At 38.9% G+C, this 16,038-nt stretch overlaps 1 protein-coding gene across 1 annotated transcript in view; it reads left to right on the top strand.

Moving 5' to 3' along the window:
• The window catches only part of LOC131352554 (fibrinogen C domain-containing protein 1-like), an 87,833-nt gene that overhangs the window by 40,881 nt on the left and 30,914 nt on the right, over positions 1-16,038 (top strand). The window contains exon 5 of the mRNA XM_058388739.1: positions 12,516-12,612. Coding sequence (XP_058244722.1) covers positions 12,516-12,612 — 97 coding nt within the window. The remainder of the gene's footprint in view (positions 1-12,515; positions 12,613-16,038) is intronic.

The raw sequence follows: 16,038 nt of genomic DNA on the forward strand, positions 1-16,038 counted from the left end.
CAGTTGTGTTTATCCATCAACATTCCAGGGAAGAACCATGCATGTGTGTGATGCTCAGGTGTCCATATACATTTGGCCATTTAGGGTAGCAAACGTAAGAATGTTGACAACGTCTATCTTTTTAATACTTAACTGATCTGTTTTGCAGAGGGTAAAGTCTCTGAAAATGGTTGCCTTTCTGGATAATGTCTCCATACACATTTAATAAGAGAATGTACACTGATCAGGCATAACATTATGACTACTGAGAGGTGAAGTGCATAACACTGAGTATCTCCTCATCATGACACCTGTTAGTGGCAAGTGAACATTTTGTCCTTAAAGTTATTGTGTTAGAAGCAGGAAAAATGGGCAAGCGTAAGGATTTGAGCAAGTTTGACAAAGGGCCAAATTGTGAGAGAACCGGCAAGTGGAGAACCGGCAAGGCTCATTGATGCACATGGGGAGCGAAGGCTGGCCCGTGTTGTCCGATCCAACAGACGAGCTACTGTTGCTGAAATTGCTAAAGAAGTTAATGCTGGTTCTGATAGAAAGGTGTCAGAATACACAGTGCAGGACGGGTCAGGGTTGTTTTGGCGGCAAAAGGGAGATCAACACTATTAGGCAGGTGGTCATAATGTTATGCCTGGTTAGAGGAATTATAAATCATACCGAATTTGAGAAAATATAACTTCAAATGTTGCTCTATCCCCATCCCTGATATCATGGCTGCATGTTGTGCAACCTACACAGAAAATCAATGTTCACCTGCCATTTTCTCACTTGTCGCTAGAGCGAACGTATAATTATGAAAACTTGAGGACTACATAATGAGCAGTGTGTCAACACGTATCCATATATATATATATATATATATAAAAAAGTAATTCGATATCCGAATAACTCCTGGGCTCATATGTTGAGCTACAAAGCTTTATTATGCGCTCTTCAACTTCAAGGCTTTTCCCTCGGTTATCATGCCGCTTGGTAAAGAGTGTGACGATCCTGACTCAGTTTGGACGTTTGTCACTGTCTGTAGGCTGTGAATGAAATGATCGGCTCTCAGCTTCATAAAGCTCGAGAGCAGAGAGTGGGGTCATCTTTCACACAGATCTGGAGCAAAAAGCTTGTTTTGTTTTTTTCCTTTTCTTTTTAATGGGCTCTGTTTCCATAGGATGTGAAGGGTGTCGCAAAAGATTTTTTTTTTTCTACTTTCAAATGTGTGATGATCCAAGTTTCAGGAGATTCTTTCACACAGTGACACGCCGCGTTCGCGTCAGGTTGGTGCTTCTGCTGAGCCGTGCTAATAGTCTCCTGCTGCACTTTGGGATATGGAGCTGACAGTTGGAGCTTTAAAGCTCATTTAACAATGAGGGTCACATAGCGTCTCCTTTTCAGTCGCCTTCTGGCATTTTCGAACTTCTGATTGCTTTACGCTTCAACTCACTGGTTTGTTTTAAAGGATTGTTTTTTGAACCAACATAAACATTTTAACAAGTGAAACACCTTCAGGAAAAATAAAGAATTAAGCAATAAATACTGTAATGTAAATGCTTTACATTACAGGTTCTGTAAGATATCTCTCCGTCTAAGCTGAATTGCTCAGTTCTGAAATTTTGGCAGATCATTGTGTAAATTTTTATTTATTTATGTACTATTCATTTCTGCTGTTTATTCTCATACCTGATTACAAACCCTTGTTTTTTTCTTTCTATTTCCTTAAAAATAATTTTAAATTATATACGTTGAGGACACGAACAGCACGGCTTAGCGGTTAGCACTGTTCCCTAACAGCAAGAAGGTCCTGGGTCCGAATCCCGGGTTCGAACAGGCAGGGGCTTTCTGTGTTGAGTTCTCCTCGTGCTTGCGTGGATTTACGCCGAGTACTCCGGTTTCCTCCCACACGTGGGAAAGCATGTACATTAGGTTTATTTCGTAATTCTAAATTGCCCATAGGAGTCAGTGTTGGGAAAACATGTACATTCGGTTGATTGGTGATTCTAAATTGCCCATAGGAGTGAGTGTGTGTGGTTGTCTGTCTATATATGTGTGGCCCTGAGATGGACTGGTGACCTGTCCAGGGTGGACCTCTGCCTTTCGCCCTATGTGTGCTGGGATAGGCTCCAGCAGATCCCTGTGACCCTAATTAGGAATAAAGCGGGTATAGACAATGGATGGATTTTGAGGACACGATAATGCTAAAAGAAGCAACGAAACATATCTGTTTGGCTTTTTCTACAATCGAAGGATTATTTTTGAGAGACAGGAATCAACCAAACTGGTCCTGCTAGAGGAATCTCTTGAAATGACAAGATAAAGCAACGCAAGACAAAGATAAAGCAATAAAGCATCGGAGTGGAAATTGAAGCAGCGTGAAATGTCTTGCATGTCTGGATTAAGTCCAGGGCAGTGGAATGAATGACATCAATCTTGTTTCACTCATCTCAATCCGGAACGTTTTATCTTCTGATAGAGAAAGGAGACGTAAAACTCCTTGAAAAGAAGACGTCCTCGCCTGCTGTCCCCAGATCCAACCTCCCTCTTTGGTGTATTTTATTTTTTTTTTTTCTGCACTCAAATCTCTGAGATGCAGCTTGGTGGAAGGGTGAAAAAAGGGTCCATTTTGATGCAGGAAACGTTAAAAGATGATGAGAGATAAAAGGAACATTAATACTAGAGAGGCCTACCTCTCCTTTTCTTTTTCCATCTCTGTGGTTTGAATTTTGCATGACCACTAAAGGTCTGAAGCTCTAAGGATTTGTGGAATTGCTCTATTTATATTCTCAAAGCTGAAATAGCAAGCCTGTAGTTTAGGGTTAGTTTAAAGTGACTGAACTCTGCATACTTAATCAGACATCCTTGTAACTGACCGCTTAGAAAATAGTGTTTTTTTTTGCAATTATATCCTCGACGTTGCCGTCAGCTAGCTTCAAAAATGATAATCATTCTTATATTTGACTTGACAGAATATATTCCATTAGCAAGACAATATTGTATTATTGATGTCATGACTGTTATTTGGTAAAAGGAAGAGAAATCCTTTATTTATATCAGATGGCTGTGTGACTAGAGGGAAGGTGGCTCTACTGAAATATTCACTATAAAGGGAATTGGACAAATGCGTGGTCAGAAGTATGACAGCGTTCGCTTTGTGTCGTGTTTGAGTAAAAGTGGCAAACAAATTCTCCGAGTGCCCTGGAGTTTGAAAGCTCCCTGGGTTTCTTTTCAAACTCAGTCGGACTTGGCACTTTATATGTTTGTGAATAAAAGTCTGCACAGAATTCACAATAAATATACGTTTCCTTTAAAGCATGCATTTTTGCTTTTTTTCGTCTACACAGTAAAGCAGCAGGCCTCGAGGACATTACCGCTGTCCAACTTCATTATCCAACACCAGCTCCCGCTGTCACCTTTTAGCAGCTCCATTAATCCCAAGACATTAAGGATTGACAGACCTTGAGCTATTTGCATAAACCCAAAAGGATGGACTATAACAACATGTAGAGCTCTCTATATCGCTTATGAACCCTTTTTCTCAAACAAGAAGACTACATTTTTTTGCAAAAGTGTACTATTCACCTATGTTAAAAAAGAAAGAAAGAAAGGCTTTATTGTGCATATGTATAATAATGTCCTTCATATCTCAAACATTTGAATAATCCAAAGAAAATAAATGTGGCCTGCTGAGAGATGATTAAAACCTGCATTATAATTATTATGTGAAAAATGTCTTCAAGGTCCCTAAGCATCTATTGACAGTCAGTGGGGCAGTCAAGACCATGTCAATCAAGATCAGGGCAGAGTAAACGCCCGACCAACCAGACTATAAGACTTTAAGGATTTAGAGTATGGCTGTTTTTTTGCACCTAGCTTGTTGGCCAGTTTCTGTACAACAGCTGAATATTTTGTGCTTTTTTATGTTAAGTTAAAAGAAGCAACATTTGCGTTCAATAAAAGAAGAGTTTAAATGAATGTGCATGATTAAAAACTACAATAAAACTAAATTTAATAGTGAAATACAGAATGGGGAAAAATGACAGTGAGTCTCCAGAGAGCCTAGAGATCCTGCCTCCTTAAACAGCTTGCCTTCTTAAAAGAGATCACACCCTAGCCTTAAACATAAGGTAAGGAAAAATATTCAACCCGGTGTATGGTGTAGACGAGCCCGAAAAACAGACTGAACGTTACACAGACATCTTAAACAATTGTGTGCTTAAATATTTGTGGTAACACATTAGGGAAGGCCTACATGTGGGCATTGTGGTCAGACGTCCACATACTTATGAGCTTGTAGTAACCACGTCTCATTTAATACTTCGGGACAGATATACGGTTCGGAACTCAAACCTTTCTTCCAGCAAATAGTTAAAAAAAAAAAAAAACGAGTGCAGAGCAATGACTTGAATACATTCATAATAGAAATAGCTGTCTTTATACTAGCTTGAATGATGACCAAGGTCATGTTAACCTTTATACTGATAGGGTATAGCTGCGTAAGCTAGAACACACTCACTATGACTTAAAGACGAAACATGGCTGCGGATATGCACTAATAAAGATGGCAGAAAGGTCTTTTTGTTCAAAAAAAAAAAACTGCCTCAGGAGTCCAGGCTTGACTCGGAGCCCAGCCGCGATATGACTGTTCTTACTCAGTTTGTCGTCCGAGTGCCCTCGGTGCCCATTTATGTGACAAATGTAGGTGCAGAGTGTTAAGTGCTGTGTGGAAATACGCCGAAGAGACACGGATGGTATCTGTAAGCTGTTCACCTCAGATGCTATCTGGATAATCCTCGATAACCTCGACTGGATTTCCGTGATTTGCTGGTAGAGGAGCTGGTAGAGGTCCATTGTCACGATTCAATTTGAATCCCATTAGCGGGGTGTTTAATTGCTAATGGGTTGCAGATGGTCCCAATGATTTCGTCTGGCCACTTTTCCCTCTTCAATCTAATTGCACAGACTGCATATTACATAATTAACAAGTATTTACAGATTGCACTGAGGGTATATTAATCCCTCTGTTCTTTGCCATGATGTTCTCAGAGTTTTTTTTAATGCTGTTAAACTCTTCAGCTGACATTTGTAATTAGAAATCATGCAGAGTGATGGACAGCACTGAAATCAGAGACGTAGCGGTTACGATAGTTTTCTCTGTGTAGTTTTTCTGCAGTGATTAAAGAAGCGATGGAGAGCGCAGTGTAAAGTGGAAGCTCTTTTGTCGGGAATGGAGTTATTGGACGTGCCGGATAAGCACACTCCATAGCGTGAAGGGAAATGAGCTGGCATGAGTCCTCACGTCAGTGGCATGCATCATTTCAGAATGTACTATCTCCAGTTTCCTGTGCTGGATTAAGAGCCTGAGATGATTAGGTGTGCGGTGACTCAGCGGCCTGTGTAAGCCGGGTTCTTTGAAGTGTGTGTGTGTGTGTGTGTGTGTCTGTCTGCCCCTGTCTATCTGTCTTAATAGCTATGCACCCTTTTCCATGGTACATTCACAACACATCTGGCCCAGAGGAAGGCGGAGAAAACTTTGGATGCTATTTTTAGTTCATTGTCCAGCAGTTTGGGGGACAACCAGAATAGGCACAGAACTGACAGCGATTTCGTTATTACTTTGGAGTCACAGCAAGTTGTTTTTTTTGTTAATCTCTGTATGTGCATTTGCAGTGAAACTACCAAAAACTATACACTTACTACTTTTGATAGCATTACATTTGGTTTTCACTAAAATTTGGGCTACATACACTGAGGATCCTGAGAATCCCGTATACTGAGAACTTAATACAGATATTCCACAAATCTATACTCAGACTACTGACTTACATGTTACTCAGAAAATCATTTTGGTAAGGAGAATTTATATATATATATATATATATATAGCTCTGGAAAAAAATAAGAGACCACTGCCCAATCTCCAGATTTGAACCGTATTGAACACCTCTAGAATGTCATCAAGAGGAAGATGGATGGTCACAAACCATCAAGCAAAGCTGAGCTGTTTGCTTTTTTGTTCCTCAACAGCAATGTGAAAAACTGGTGGAGAGCACGGAGCCAAAACTCACGCAAATCAGGGGTTATTCCACCAAATACTGATTTCTTAATGTTATTTAGCCAAAGCATTAACACAATTTGTTTACAAATGATTTGCATTTTGTTTTATTTGAGTTATTAAAGCTCTGCAAATACTGCATGATCTTGGGTTATTTTGATGTGTTGTCATTTCCTTTAAATATAGAATCTAAATAACAATAGTTATATTTGGAATTTAGGAGAAATATTGTCAGCAGTTCACAAAAAATGAAACAAAACTGTTCGTCTCACCAATACATGAACCTGAAAGAAAAACAACATAAGAAACTCATTATTTTGCAGTGGTCTCTTATTATTATTTCCAGAGCTATATATATATATATATATATATATATATATATATATATACGTCAGGGCACAAAATGGGGAAAGTGTTTTTGATTGCATTTACATACATTTAGGGCCTATGGTGATACAGGAAATACAGGAAATAATTGAATTGAAATTGATTATAATGATATATTCTGTCAAAAAGAAAAGTAAGCTATGTATATAAAAAAAAGATGTCCTACTTTCTTTATTGCTTTAACAGGGGCCGATCACCAAGACTTGGTGCAGATAGACAGCAGCAACATTAATATGTAATTATATGAAAATGTTGATCATTACTTTAAAAATTGTCTCTCATGCACAAACAACCACCCTGAGTGAACAAATTAAAATATTTACATTCCTGGTGATAATTTTCTGTGCAGCACAAATACCTAAAGTAGATCATTTTTATGCCTCCAACACTGTATTATAGCAGGGTAGGAAGTAATGATCTGTAATCCTTACTTCTGTAATTCAAAAGGTTGGGAAAATTGATAATACAATAGATACACTACATATTTGGTGCACAGGATGATTTGGTCCCACACAATCTCACAAACATTCATTTTAATATAAGGTATATTTTTCATTGTCCTCCATCTCTCCATGTGTCCTAACTGTCCACCTCATCTGTCCTCTGATGATTATGATCATACTGAGTCTAACATTAAACTTGCATCCCGACTCATGCGTGGTTTAGAGTGAACTCGATTTCATGCTAGACAGAATCTTCTAATCTACATTAAATATTCAGCTAACAGTCTGAAGTTACCTAGCAACAACAGCGTATGTTAACGTTAGCTCAGTCAACGTTAGGCTAACATCAACAGGTGTAGACAGATATGATTATCCTGACCTGAGCTAATTTACTGAATCAACCAACTCACATCTCCTCGCTTTCTTTTCATCCATGATGAAGTCATATATTACCGCTTCTGCCTGTCTGTCCGTCCGTTTGTCTGTGTCTATCTATCTATCTATCTATCTATCTATCTATCTATCTATCTATCTATCTATCTATCTATCTATCTATCTAAATTAGAAGTTTCATAGTGTTTTGTAAATGTAAAGAATGATAATAATAACTCTTTCACCTTAGCAAAACATATTGTGCTGTTTGTAATTCTGTAACTTGCCTCTCTCTCTCTCTCTCTCTCTCTCTCTCTCGCTCTCTCTCCATTATTCGATTACTCATGTTCACAGTCAGAATTAAATGCCCAAATGGATGCTGTCATGCTGCACTTGCTACCACGTGCATTCTGGACCACTGTTCATTCCTACCATGCTATTGATTAGTGCCATTATTAAGTCTTTTATTTTAATGTGTTTTATAAGGCAGCAAAAAAAAACCTTGGAATAGCTGAGTATAAAAACAGTTTGTTCTTTTGATTTAATCTTGTTCTGCTGCAGTAGACCTGCCAAAACACCGTAATTGGACTGAAGAATGGCACCTGTTGAAATTCAAAGGATTATATAAGATTAGACGGGAACTGATGTTTTCCCTCCTCGTCTGTAATTTAGAACGCTGCTTTTGGCGGTTAGACGCAAGACAAGTGCCGCACTTTGTCTGTCTGCTGTGTCGTCGGTGCAGCCAATCAGGGGTCAGAGATCTGATGTGAGGTGTCTCCCCAACAAGGGTAATGGTCAAATGCTGCCATTGATGGACGTGCGTAATTTGGACGGTGTAAGGAACTATAGAGAGACTGGAAATTGAAACAAAACACAGCAATGCTTTCAGTTTGCTACATTCCTGTGTAGAATTGCTAGATTTTGCGGCTATGCTCATTTAATAGAGTGGATCGATCACTGCAGTCACTGAGCGTGTGTTTCTCGCTGTCTTACAGGAGGCCTGCAGTAGTTCAGCAGACAATAACTGCACTATTGAGTCAGATAGGACCCAGCTGTGTGGCTGTGGGCATACTCACTTTTTCATTGCTCTCTCCTCAAGGTACTTCTGGACCCCATACAGAGGAGGTGGAGCTGAGTTGATTGACATGTTGACGAGTGCGTCCTGCTCTCGGTGCTCACTGGCTGGTGTATTTGTCATTGCAGTGGATTGTTATCCTCTCACTGCTGTACCTTGCTGTCTATAGGAGTAGCCTGCTGGGGAAAACAACAGAAGCACATGCTTCGTTTTTCTGTCATTTTAGCAGCAGGGCTTAGGTTTTTTTTTTTGTTGGCTGTTCTATGAAACCAAACCTACTATTGGCCACCATAAAGAAATGAAGATCTCTGCTGCAGCCTTTAGAAATGCACACCTTAACATTACAATAAAGGGTACATTACTCCATTACGCCAATACATTTTATTTAATAGTTATGTATTGGAGTGATGGAGTAATGTACCCTTTATTGTGTGCATTTGTAAAGGCTGCAGCAGAGATCTTCATTTCCTTATGGCGTTTTTGGCCAATAGTAGGTTGGGTTTCATAGAACTGCCAGTAGTTATGTATTGAAGTATTAACCATTAACTAATGACAGTAGCGATAACTAACATACCTAACATATTATATCTTATATTATGTTGATTTTTTAAATCTGATTGGTCAGTAGGTGTTGATTAATTTTATATAAGGCAAATCGTGTAAAATTCATGCTAATGTATTATTGTTTCAATCGTAATAGCTCATTCCCAGAGACTCATCTCTCAGACAAATGTGTACATATCCACATAACGTAAGATTTATAAACATTAATTAAAAGACGAAAAATAATTACATTAATAAATGAACCTTTATATGTTATTACAATATTTCACAAACCTATAATCACTATAATCAGTATTATGGCGAAGCATTCTGTAACTAGAAATGGTTGAAAAAAAAAAAAAATCACTTCAGTATAATATTAAGCTTAATGCATTAATTAATTACAATAATGATAATTAACATTAGTTCCATGTAAATCTTTATAACGCACTATCGATGTTCAAAAAACCTATTCATTAAAATAGATTTTAGGCTTATACTTCATTTATTTATTAGCAAATATTTTATGACTTGCATTATAAACAATGGGCAGTTTTGGTTCTGAAAGCTGATTAGCTGAGCCTCTATATACCATATTAAGCCATCATTTTTGTCTGATATGTTAACCCGTAGCACTAACAGATGACTTATTTGTGAACATTATTAATAATGAGTGAAATTATTTATGGAACATTGGATTTTATCATACATTTGTCACCTTACTATAGACTGTGCCTAAGATCACACATTCCCATTACATAGTCATTGTTATGCATCACTTATTGCTTTAATTCACACTACTGAAATACCCAGGAAAATATTCGAACAATGTGGATCAACACATAAAAATGACAAAAGGACAACAGGTGGAGCCACACACGTAGCCGCACATGGCTATGAAGTAGTTAAACACGCATATTTACTGTGCTGCCTCCACACACTCAGACAACTTTCTACAACCATTATTCTGTAATTCAACAAGGTCGTCCCTCTGTGTTATAGCCTTTCGACAAAAGTGGGCTGGCGTACATGGCGAAGCAGTGTAATCTGCTGCTGAAGCTCATCTGAACTGAAGGACTAGTGTCAGCTATTGTGTGCTCTGCTGCCAGCGGACATTCATTATAAGGAGAGAAATTGCTTTGTGGACGACGCACTGTGTGAAGGCTGAAGCAGATTCATGGTGGATATGAAGAGAAACCGAGGGAGGAAACATCACACACCCACTCTGACTCCATTTAATGCCATTATAACGTGTGTGGGTCTTTTTTTTTCTTTTCTTTTTTAGTTCACCCAGTATGAGAGATGATACAGTCAGCAGGTTTACTGTAGAGATATTACCCAAAGCTACACCTTTCATTCACAGCCAATCATCTCTAAACTCAGGAGTGCTCGGGCTCATGCCAGGCAATGCTTTCTGTTTTTAATTTAACATCTTATCGCTTTTTAAATTAAAGCCAGTCCAAGCTGCCCTGGTAGGGATATGCTTATCTTATGAAATATTTATTAAAACACAGGATTTTTTGCTGTATTTTAAAAAGATTTAGAGCTCTGGCTTGTGAAAGGTGACTCGATAAGTAGTTGCAGAGATTACGGTGAATAATTAAAATCTCTCCGGTTCCTTTGTGGATTGGAGTAGGATTGAGAGGGAGAGGGAGCCACAGCTATTCATTTTAAATGCAGCCCCAAGCACCTGCATGGAGCGCTCGCATGTTGTCTCAGGAGAAGTGCTGTGCTTTCCATGACGCTTGAAAGGTACAGCTCCAAGGCCTCACTGTAGGATCCGGGCTCTACTCTATACAACCACACAAACATGCCTTCAGTAACAGCTAAACCACCATAACAAGCTTGTGCTGAAGCGCAGACAGCTTCTTTCTGTCGATCGCTGTCAAACATACCCACAGCGACAATATTATGATTTCTAATTCAGGCCAGAGGACACCATTGTGGATTTAATTTATATAGATCTCTGGCGTGTTTGCGTGTATAGATGTGTGTTCTCATGCTGAGTGCCTCATTTCCAATACTATCCAGGTTTTTTTTTTTTCTTCCTTTGCCGGCATTTTCAGCAGTCATTGATCCGGTGCTTGCTTGATTAATCTTCTATAAGGGCATCAGCAGTCAATTAGTGCCTGAATTACACTTTAAATTATGTCCAGGTCTTAACCGTTGTACTTGCAAAAACCCGATTTTTTTTTTTTTTGGCAACTCGATGACATGTAATACACTATTATTAGACCATCTGACAATCACACTAATGTGATATTTGAATACCCATTAAAGATTTAGTCACTTTTTGGCCTTAAAAAATAATCTCTACTCTTCGGGTAAGACTTTCCACTAGATTTTAAAGCATGGCTATGATGATTTGTGCTCGTTCAGCCTCAAGAGCATTTCTGAGGTCTGATGTTGCTGTTGTGGGGTGCATTCTGTGTTCCACTTCATCCTAAAGGTGTTTAGTGGGGTTGAGAACAGGGCTTTTTGCAGGACGCTCAAGTTTTTATAATGTGGTAAACCATATCTTCATTGATGTCCTCTTGCGCACATGCTGCAAGAGCTCTGAACTACTGTAGACCCATTAGTTCCAGTGAAGAGTAATGTTTCAGCATCCTATACAATTGTGTGCTTCCAGCTAAGAGGAAAGATTTTACTATGACACACTCGATAGGTGTGATGGTTTAGTGTCTGCAAAAGTTTGGCCATATAGTTTAGCTATTTGAAATAGTGCCATTTAAGTGTATACTCGGTCAGGCAGAAGGGATAGAGCATGACATTGTTTTTTTTCCCCACGAGAGTAACAGAAGAGAGCACTTATAGAGTATAACAATGTATGCTACTATGTGCAGTTAGAAAAGGTACCTGGATTGTTATTGCGCACAAATAGTTTCACTAATGTCATATACTATATGAATAAATGTCAACTATCTAACTGTATAAAACCGATTTGAATCTCAATGGGGGACATTAAAGTCTGCCTTAAATAAAGAACAGTGTTTCTGTTGACAAGCAAACTCATACACTGACCAAGCATACCATTATGACCACCTGTTGGTCCTCCTTTTGCTGCCAAAACAGCCCTGACCCGTCATACACTGTGTATTCTGACGTTTGTCTATCAGAACCAGCATTAACTTCTTTAGCAATTTGAGCAACAGTAGCTCGTCTGTTGGATCGGATCACACGGGCCAGCCTTCGCTCCCCACGTGCATCGATGAGACTTGGCCGCCCATGACCCTGTCGCCGGATCACCACTGTTCCTTCCTTGGAACACTTTTGATAGATACTGACCACTGCAGACCGGGAACACCCCACAAGAGCTGCAGTTTTGGAGCTGCTCTGATCCAGTCATGTAGCCATCACAATCTGGTCCTTGTCAAACTCGCTCAAATCCTTACGCTTGTCCATTTTTCCTGCTTCTAACACATCAACTTTGAGGAAATGTTCACTTGCTGCCTAATATATCCCACCCACTAACAGGTGCCATGATGAGGAGATCATCAGTGGTCATAATGTTATGCCTGATCGGTGTACACTAGCCAATTATGGTTTCAGTGTTTATTATCATATATATTAACTTGCACGTAGCTATTTGTATGATGCCATCTGCATTCTTCAGATCGTCTAGTGGAATTTTATACCAATATTTTTTCATTTTTATGTCCTTCAGGTGTTCCAGCGCAGAGAAGACGGCTCTGTAAACTTCTACAGGGATTGGGCTGCATACCAAGAGGGATTTGGCAAGATTACAGGGGAACACTGGCTCGGTAAATTCAGCTTTCCGGAGTTATTTCAATTTTGTTGATTTATTATATATATTTTCATAAAATTATTATCATAAACAATATTGTTGTATACAAGCAAACCTTTTACAGATGAAGAGATCATTTTAGCAGACAAATGCAAAAGCTTCTGGAGTGTATGTTTTGCTTTCCCGCTGAGCAGTTAACAATATGTTGAAGTTGGTAATTGCTCCAAATTCAGATAAACATTTGGCTGTTAGAAATAAACTGTTTCTGAAAATATAGCGTTGGGAACAATTACCTATAATTTCCTGCACAAGGTGTTTTAGACATAATTCAGTGAAAAAGTTTACAAACCTGTAGTAACGTTGCCTTTTAAGGTTTAAAAAACTAATACTACCTCTTAGTTATTGAAATGACGTGTTTAGAAAGTCCGTGTGATGCATTCATCCATTCTTCATTCACTGTTCATGATGCAAAATATGAAATATGAGCTAAGCTGATAGGATTTCTAAAATAGTTTTTAAGTATTCAGTACAGCAGATATATATATATATAGTTAAATGTTAACATTATGAGCAGTGTCATATGAAGAGAATAAGACTGATTATCTCCTCATCATGGCACCTGTTAGTGGGTGGGATATATTAGGCAGCAAGTGGACATTTTGTCCTCAAAGTTGATGTGTTAGAAGCAGGAAAAATGGACAAGAGTAAGGATTTGAGCGAGTTTGACAAGGGCCAAATTGTGATGGCTAGACCACTGGATCAGAGCATCTCCAAAACTGCAGCTCTTGTGGCATGTTCCCGGTCTGCAGTGGTCAGTATCTATGCCTAATCTTCAGAGAATTGTGAAGCATTCCCAGGAACTGTTGTGGGAAGGAAATGTATGGAAGACAGGAAGAGTTACTGGGTCAAGTATCTATGCCTGATCTAGGTATATATATATATATATATATATATATATGCTAGCTTAGTTATTGACAGGTGTATCTTTGACATTTTAGCAACCCTGCTAACTACTAAGCACTCTTATTTTATTAGGATATCCTGATAGTTTGCCATTGAAACTGAAGTTTTATTCCTGGTCAGAGTGTGTCAGGGGAAAATGGCTCATATCAGTGCACCTGAGGTAAAGCTGTAGGTGTGAGGGAGGGGTGGTCTGTATGAGCGTTGTCTTCAGTGGTGCTGAGGCATTGGGATATTTTCTCTGTGTTGGTTTCCTGGACACATGAGAACAGCATTTTGGATCACTAAAATACCCCGAAGGGTTGAAAAACATTAAATTCTGCTTTCACTGTTTTCATGTGGATGGGAAAAACGTTATTTTTTATTTTTTTTTGAAAACTCCAACCTACTTGAAAACACCACCAACCTACACAGGCTTGTCACAGTTTTTGAGATATTAAATGCTAGGATTCTGTTTGTCTTGAAAGCTGATGAGGTCATTTCTCTGTAATATCTTATGTGATGAGGTAATTTCAGGTACTTTACAGCGTTGTGCAGTGATGATCCACAGTGAACTGCTCCTGAACACACTTCAATAGGGCAAACACATTTTTTCATTTTAGAACTTTTTGACCTGAGCTTACATACTCATGTCAGCATTTTCCTTCCTTCCTTCCTTCCCTCCCTCCCTCCCTTCCCTCCCTCGAACCCTTCCCTCCTGCCTTCCTTCCATCCCTCAATCCCACCCCCCCTTCCCTCCCTCAATCCTTCCTTCCTTCCTTCCTTCCTTCCTTCCTTCCTTCCTTCCTTCCTTCCTTCCTTCCTTCCCTTCCTTCATCTCTCCCTTTCTTTCTTTCTTTCTTTCTTTCTTTCTTTCTTTCTCTCTCTTTCTCTCTCTCTTTTTCCTTCCTTCCTTCCTTCCTTCCTTCCTTCCTTCCTTTCTTTCTTTCTTTCTTTCTTTCTTTCTTTCTTTCTTTCTTTCTTTCTTTCTTTCTTTCTTTCTTTCTTTCTTTCCTTCCTTCCTTCCTTTCCTTCCTCCCTTCCTCCTACACTACACTAGCGTTACTACCCGACAGTGTGCTAATAACCCAATAAAACGAACCTGCAGCTTCAAAACAGAATTTGGTGGAAAAAAATAGCCCAGAGTCTACATTTAAAATGTTCTGCACTTTTCCCCAAACCAGAACACTCACAGGCTTGTCGCATTTTTTGAGTTATTATGTGCTAGGATTCTGTTTATCTTGGATGCTGACGAGGTCATTTCTCTGTAATATCTTATTTGATGGGTGATTTCAGTGTAGTTTCCTTCCTTCCTTCCTTCCTCCTACTACACCAGCATTACTACCCAACAGTGTGCTAATAACCCAATAAAATGAAATTGCGGTTTCAAAACAGAATTTGGTGGGAAAAAATAGCCCAGAGTCTACATTTAAAATGTTTTGCACTTTTCCCCAAACCAGAGTACTCATGTTCAAGAGGTAATCCAAGTTAATGTTTAATTGTTAGGATGCCCTGTTCTTGATTACTGGCATAACGGCAACCAAGAAAATTGTGAAGCATTCCCAAGAACCGTTGTTGGGATGTAGATGTAGGGAAGAAAGAGTTACTGGGTCAACTTGAGCCGGAATAGACCGAGACTTTAATGAGGAGAAATAAAATACAGAGGGGAGAGTGTTATCTGGAAGAGTTCCTCTCGCAAGACCATTCTGCTAAAACTGCCATCAACGTGAAGGAGGTCTGGAATTAATGACATTCCTCTGTTAAAACTGCTGACTTGGGCAATAATGTCCAATAGGGAGATAGACTGTAATGCATTTTATGTAATTCCTACTTGCAGAGGCTTAGCAAGGGGGGATGGAGTTGGTTGATATAGCAAATACTGTATTCGGATGATTATATACATGTAAAATGGCATTGAGTTGCATAGTAATTGCCTTATAATAGTGTCTAAAAAAATAAAATAAAGCCACTCTTCCTTATTCTGATTCCTCCTCAGATGTCAAAAGACAACCTCTGTTAATTTCTTTAATCACATTTTACGTTGAGACTGCGGATTAACCAACTTAAGCTAGCATTATAATGTAAGCATAGGGATATCAAGAGGATAGCTGGTGAGCTACTGGGGGTTTATGCCCAAGAAGAAAAGATGAGTAGATCTGATGTCATTTTCCCTACTACTAGGACGTTATTTTAATCATTTTCATTGACTGTCATAAAGGTACTATTTCCTGCACCTATTAACCTTATCAGTACAGGAAGATTGACTGTACATGTGCCTTAATTGGTTAACTTAATTACAGAATATAGCAACATGTCGACAAGAATCAATTTAATTGTGCAGTGATTTTATTCAGAATATTTCCTTATCACCCTCTGACGTTTATCACTGGCTATAGAAATATTTCAGCAAAAAAAATCTTTTACATGACAGAGTTGATGATGGATTCTAGGGGTGGAGTCAATATAGATTCCCTTGAATAGAGATGCAACAAAAATAGTGGCC

The sequence above is a fragment of the Hemibagrus wyckioides genome, linkage group LG05 (assembly GCF_019097595.1).
Source record: "Hemibagrus wyckioides isolate EC202008001 linkage group LG05, SWU_Hwy_1.0, whole genome shotgun sequence".
Taxonomy (NCBI): domain Eukaryota; kingdom Metazoa; phylum Chordata; class Actinopteri; order Siluriformes; family Bagridae; genus Hemibagrus; species Hemibagrus wyckioides.